This window comes from Sycon ciliatum, chromosome 7 (genome assembly GCF_964019385.1).
Source record: "Sycon ciliatum chromosome 7, ocSycCili1.1, whole genome shotgun sequence".
NCBI classification, from domain to species: domain Eukaryota; kingdom Metazoa; phylum Porifera; class Calcarea; order Leucosolenida; family Sycettidae; genus Sycon; species Sycon ciliatum.
The window spans coordinates 32,505,192-32,512,240 of NC_088649.1; the positions used below are offsets into that span (position 1 = coordinate 32,505,192).

At 52.1% G+C, this 7,049-nt stretch overlaps 1 protein-coding gene across 1 annotated transcript in view; it reads right to left on the reverse strand.

Moving 5' to 3' along the window:
- LOC135821345 (uncharacterized) overlaps positions 1-6,594 on the reverse strand; it is a 46,459-nt gene extending 39,865 nt beyond the window's left edge. The window contains exons 1-2 of the mRNA XM_065334412.1: positions 6,309-6,594; positions 1-1,323 (exon numbers count right to left, since the gene is read on the reverse strand). The exon at positions 1-1,323 is cut by the window's left edge and continues 16 nt beyond it. Of these exons, the coding sequence (XP_065190484.1) occupies positions 1-1,196 (1,196 nt within the window). The 5' untranslated portion in view covers positions 1,197-1,323; positions 6,309-6,594. The remainder of the gene's footprint in view (positions 1,324-6,308) is intronic.
- Positions 6,595-7,049: the final 455 nt, after the last annotated feature.

Consider the following 7,049-nt stretch of genomic DNA (forward strand, 5'->3'; position numbering starts at 1 on the left):
TGGTCATTGTCCAGCAGACTGGCCGCCAGCAGCTGTGTGCAGACGTTATCGACGTCGATGGTTTCCAAGAGCAACGCCCAATGCGGCACAATGACCTTCTCCCAGAGTCGCTTCTCGTTGATACTAGCCTGCTTGGGTAGCGTCGCTGTGGACGTTGCTGATGCTGCAGTGGTGGCGGTGGTGGTGTTGGCGGTTGCAACCGTAGCACCGTCCTTTCGCTCTTCCTTCATTGTGCGTACGTTGATAGTGGTGGCGGGGGTCTTGGTCGCCGGGAACACGTGCTGGATGTTGGCGTGCAGCGGGGAGTCGCAGCGCGCCGAGGGTGCCACACGTCGCAGCACCTTGTCGATTTCCGTTGCTGCCCCACTGCCACTGTTGTCCTCGTTAGTTACCATGGCGACGTGATCGGGAGACACGGTGCTGGACGTCGGCGGCGACGCCACCGACTCGGGCGACTCGAACGCATTGTCCGGCGTGGGCGCGCCGGAAGAGGGGAGCGTGGGTCGCTCGACCAGCACTGCGGCAAAGCCGCTGAGCATGTTGGCCAGACTGTCAGCCGACACGTCCAACATGGGAGTATCCAGGCTGTCTTGGTCACTCTCGTTGTTCACTCTGCTGCCCGCGTGCTCCGCCGCTGCTCTGCTGCTGTTGTAGTCCGTCACTACACCGGCGACAGGTTGTGGGTTGTGTCGCGACACACCCAACCCACCACAACTGAACGAGCTACCCCCGCTGGCGGCATGCTGTCGGGGCAACTGGCCGTTGCTATCCTTTGCCATGGTTTCGGAGCCGTCTGGGCTGTCGCGAGACACAATCCTACTATTGTCTCCAACACCTGCCACTCGGCGTCCGTTGAGAAGCGGCGAGTCTCGTTGTCGCCGACCACCACCACCGGTGCATGCTGCCGGTGAGGCAGTTCTATCCGTGGTGCCCGGGGATGAGCGGGCGGCGCTGTCCGGAGTGTTGGAATCCCGCTCGCTGCTACCCTGCTGCACGAGGCGACTCGGCGGCAGGTCCTTCGGCGGCGCCGGAAAGTGTATGACGGGCGATCGCCGTGACGACTGTTGTTGCTGCTGGTGACGATCCAGGGGGCTCGGTGTTTGCCGAGGTGTGCGCCGCTCGTGCAAGCTGCCCTTGTTGGACATGGCCGATGCACTGCGATTGCTACTATCGCTGCCTGTGGACGATCGATCCATCGCGTGGCTGTTTTAGGCTGTTTTCGGTTTTTGAAGAATTTGCTTGGCCTAGCATGTTGTAATCACATGCTCGGAGTGCGAAGATGACACCATCACAATCGCGCGGTCGCGCGCTCCTTCGAATACCCTTGGATGGACACACACACACACACACACACACACACACACACACACACACACACACACACATGTACACACAAATACAAAGTTTTACACATTCCGTGAATACCACGATTATTCTTGAATTGTACTAGTATACTAGTATTAACATCCTACTCCGTATTTACAAGATCGAAAAATCGGTTTTAGCCAGCTTACCAGTTTGACACAACACACGTTAACCAAACAATGACCATTCCTTATGGTAGGGGTACTAGGAACAGTCTCTTAGACGCTCAATGTCAGTAGTGCTTTGTGCGAAGTGATGTCATGCGATGATGTCATTCTTCGTGGATGATTGGTGCACTAAGTAAATCATTGCCTTGTTGAAAAAAAAGCGCAGTGCTTCATGCCTCCGTATTTGTCACTAGTACCAGGGCCGTCAGAGCAGTAACTGGTGCGGTTGGTCAGGTTATCACCTGACCACCTGACCACCTGACCAACATTTTAGTCACCAACACATGTGTACGACTGTAGCGGACATGGAAATCCAGTCGATTGACCGGGGCCGGCGCCCTCAGCGCATAACAGAACGCTGCCTGCAGTGCACACGTCGATCCGATCGATGGGACCAGTGCGCTGCATGCAGCGCATAAATTCATGTGTGTACCGCTTATCCACGACTTTTTTTATTATTATTTTTTACTATGTTCACATACCCAACTCATAAATAATACAGAAAGACAATGGTACTGAGACAAGGACAAACGTGACAACTACTGAGAAGGGGCTGCACCGAGGTGCTGCAGTGATGGTGGGGCATTGATGGCTCTGCCGACCTGAGGTCTCGGCATCACGGCCAGAAACACGCACCAAAAACAAAAGATAGAGCTGTAAGGGTCAGCAAAAATAAAAAGAAAGCAAGGGCAAACAACAGCTAGTACTAGTGTGCAGCGCATTCGTAGCAATGGGAGTCGTTGACGGGGCACTAGAATGTAGGTGGGTCGACAGGCAGAATGTCCGTGGACCATCGCCAATCCTGTTGGCGGAGGTATTCGTTGACGTTGCACTTAAACTTTTGAAGATTTTTGCGAGTTGGGGCGGAGTCTAGAAAAGCTGGCGGCAGGGAATTCCACAGCTGGATTGCACAATGTGGGAAGCTGCGGAGAATGGTGTCTGGTGCTTGACGCGGTAGCGGATTTCGTAGCTGGTAACTGTGGCCGGCGGCCATGCGGAGATTGTTTCGAGTGCGAGTGGCGTCACGGGGCTCAAGCCTTGGTGGGAGGACTGCTAGCAATTGAGTCGGACCGGTGATGAAATGCAGTTTGTAAGTGTATGTTAATGCAGCAACGTATCGCCGTAGGCTGAGGCTCTGGAGCTCCGTCCCGGGACCAATGATGCGCAATGCACGGCGTTGGATGCTATCTAGGCGTGCAAGATGGGAGGGAGCAGCTCCCATCCAGACGAGCGGAGCATACTCCAAAACGGGCCGTACAAACCCCTTGCACACCGTGAGGCGGCCTTCTCGGGAGAGATAGGGCGCAGCTCGCCGCAGGAGGCCCAAACGCTGTTTGCCACGTATAGACACTGCGCGGATGTGCTCCGTGAAGGACAGCTTCGGATCAAAAGTCACCCCCAAGAGCTTTATTGTGGATGACTCTGGCATAGGGTTGCCTACAAAGAGGGCAAGGCTGCACTTGCCAGCAAAGAAGTGACCAAAGCAGTCAGCCTTCTCCTTGCTGGTGATGTGTTCTTTCCCGGCATTGTCGAGGAGGAGGGGGATGTCAGAGTTTCGGCCAAGACCGCATGCTCCTTTCAGGTTGCACCACCATGCCTTGTCGCGAAGCGAGCCGCAGGTGAGTCGGGCCCGAAGGTGCCGTTCCTTCTCCTGCCTGGAGTGCTGAAGTGTGGTGGTAGCGCGGGTAACAGAGTCGATGAAGGATTGCTTCTTTACGTCATTGCCGAGGTCGTGCCGCCATTTCCTCCATTCTCTGTCCTTGATACGCATCACTTGTGTGCACTCAGGGGTCCACCACTTGGGATCAGATGAGCGGATGACGAGAGTCTTATGGGGAATGAACTGGTCCATGCCTGCAGCGATGGTATTGGTGACTTGTAAGCAAGACAACTCTGGATCGTCCGTGATAATGGAGGCCCAAAGGACAGCCTTGAGGTGTGCTCCGAGTCGCCCCCAGTCAGCACGCTCGTAACGCCACACAGTACGCGTGGTGGCCTCTCCCCGGCATGGTGAAATGGTCGGGAATTGAGCTATCACAGTTCCATGATCTGAGCGTCCTAAAGGGGCAAGTACAGTGGTGCTGATGGGTTGTTGGAAAGTGGACATGATTAGGTCTAGTGTGTTGGCACCTCGAGTGGGCTCTCGGACATGTTGCGTGAGCTCGTGGGTGATACAAAGATCCTCGAGGGCATCCCCGGCCGGGGTTGACTTCACGCTACCAAGCCAATCTGCACTATGCACGTTGATATCCCCAGCGAGGATTACGTTCGGGGACAGCTCTTTAGCCTGATGTAGTGTATCGTCAAGTGAATTGATGAGACAGAGGTCGGTGGGGCTACAGGAGCCTGGACGGTACACAGAGCCGATCACCAAGCTTGTGCCACCACGGAGGCGGACTTTAACCCAGAGTGTTTCGTGCTCTGCAGACTGGAGTTGGTCTAGATGAGCAGAAGCAAGGGTGGACTTGATCCACACAGCGACACCTCCTCCGTGCTCGTTCCCGTCTCTGCGATATGGGACGCCGTATCCAGGGATGGACGAGTCAAGGCTAGTTATGGCATCAGCAGAGAATTTAGTTTCAGTGATAATTGCTACATCTATGTCTGCATGGCTAGCGGCGCCCTGGGGTCGCTAGACGTGCGACCGGATTTCCATGTCCACTGCAGTACTATGGTGGTCATGTGTACCCACCATACCATACACAAAAATAATATTGAACGGCACTGAAACTACCGGACCGATCAAAACTGCTTCCGGCGGTCCCAAGTACCGTAAGTCTTTTTCGCCGCCATGGCACATACTACCATGCCAATTCTTACGTGTCGAGCGTGCACAAATTTTTTCTCAATTTCTAAGATGTGGTATAATTCCCCGTGCTCTTCTGTGCGTAGCGACTATCGGATGAAAAATGACTAGAATTTGGCAAAAACTCACTCTGCGCACACACACCCCATAATCAAGCAGAAGTTTGTTGTCTTGTGAATTAAAATTATAATTATTTGTCATAAACGGCTGTGTGTTGCCATGACACAGCCATAAAGGAAGGGTTGCATCCCGCCTGGGGGAAACACAAGGATGTGGTGTGCCTGGATTTCTTAGACGCTACTCATGAAAAGCAGGTGTCAGATGTTCCCCTTGACTTCACCACACTGTCCATAGATCAGGTGTGGATAGGTACTTGCACCGAAAACCACCACTTGAAACATCATGTGTTACCATTCAACTTTTTTCATTGTTTTGAAGGAGTTGCAAAGGTAAAGTCTGCAGACACTGGCAACCAGGATTATTTAAACCAGGCATCTTTTCTTACTTCCGATGTACAGAAAAACAGTAAACGTTTACTGAAGTACAAAATTCGCCTGCGACGCTAGCGCTCATTGCTAGATTCTGATAAAGTCGTTTTCCTCATCATCTCGTTTGTATAGAGACTTTTTATCAGCTCTCTTCCCAACTGGCGAGGGGATGTACTCATGTCTTTGCAAAGGTATCAGGGGATACAGCACGTGACTGGGTTTGCTTGCTGTGGCGCTCTAAGTATCGACCCCATAATTATCGCAGCACTCCGAGCGACTTCTGGTCGGCGCTGCGGGGTGTGGCACAACGCAGAACAGAAGATCGGTATTCATCGTCCAGGAAATCCTGCCCAATCGGTACTACAATACCACGCTGTTCATCACCATGATCACAGCGCGCAGAGCTCGATGTTACAGCAATCCTAACGCCGATTTGCCTTCGAGTGTCACGAACGACCGTGGCCGTTGACTCACTGGAATCGTTCGTGATCCCCAAAGCTGATTTGCACTCCAAGGTATTCTTCAGCCCCGACTTGATTGATTTTCGGAAGAAACGACATATTCGGCGTTGGATATCTGCACATGTCTAGGTTCTGACAGCACCCAGATCTACGCGGCCGGTGGCGCTACCATAAACTGTTCGTTCGCCGTAGCGAGCGCATGATACATTGTACTTGTAGCATGCCGGACAAGACGCAATACAAGTACAGCTACAAAAATAATTACGACGCCGAGCAAGTGTTCCTTTGCAAGCCGAGACTTGAAATCTGCTGCCGGAGAACATGGATCCAAGTCGGACCAAGAAGTACTCGCAATCCATTGCATTGTGCATCAGGAAAAAAATAGTTGATGCGAGCGATACCTGCCCAACATCACAATGTAGATAAATGAGATAAATTTGCAAGCTACATCAAATGGCCGTCGTTCACCATTAAATTTTCAATTCAAGTAACGTTGCGGAGAGACTTGAGAGGCCGAACAATGAAGCGATCACCAGCAGGGCCTTGGGGAGGCCACCACCCCTGAGAATCCCTGAGGAATTTTTAGTCAAGACGAAAATGTGGATAGTAAATTCCGAAGCATGATAGTTTCAAAACACCAATTTCCAGCACATGTTCGCTTTGTTTGTAAACAGATAAGACACACACGCACACACACAGAACAACGCGCAGGTGCGATACAGGCGGTGAACACAAGAAGGAGGAACGAAAGCAACATACACAGCACTCGTATGACACAAGGCGCGCCAGTTCACTGACATAGATTCTCTCCCGTCAGTTCAACATCACACACAAAAGTCCCAAATCACCAGGTTCACCACGCAATATTTGTACCGCACTGAGCAAAGGAGTACATGCGGGGGACGGAGTGCGATACCGTGCGCGACTTCGGTCAAGAACATTTTACGATATCAAGCAGCGGAACTCACACAATACACAAGACAGCGGCAGTGCGAGAGGTAGTCCGCTTATTCGTCCTCACCTTCTCTTCTCAACAGTGGCTAAATGACAGCTCCACGAAATTTATGTATTTCTGCCAGCGACCCAGCGTAATCCGAGAGAGCGGACAACCAGAACACTCAGCGCTCAGCCTAAACACCTCCAGCTCTATCGACTACTCTGAGATCCAGAATCAAGTGACTGCTGACTGAACGGAGACGCTACAGGAATAGAAAGCAGCTGCTCATGGCACCAACGGCGAACGGCTACAGAACTAGAAAGGCTGCGCTGACATCCCTTTGGATCCAAATCAACACTTTCTGGTTGGTTTTTGAAGAAGCGCACATATGCCCATATGCGCCCGCATCGAATCACGGAGTGGCGAGTCTGCATGTAGATTGTACTACTACTACTAGTACTCATAAATCAGACATAAACCATGCATGATAAACAGGCAGATCAGACTCCAGCACGATACTACTGAGTCTGTTGTGGACATGGAAATCCGGTCGCAAGTCTAGCGGCCCCAGGGCGCTAGCATGCAGCCGTGGGTAAGCAGTACACACATGCATTATGCGCTGTTGTTTGTTAGTGTTGCACTAGTGCTGGTCGCATGGGATCAACATGATTGTGCACTGCATGCACCGTTCTGTGCGCGCTCAAGTCAGGGCGCTGGCCCCGGTCATTCGGAAGTGATTTGGATTTTTTAAACATTTGGCATTTTTTAACAAATGTGTAAAATTTGCTCTTCTTCTGGCTGTTTCTCTGCTCCGGATGGCTGTAT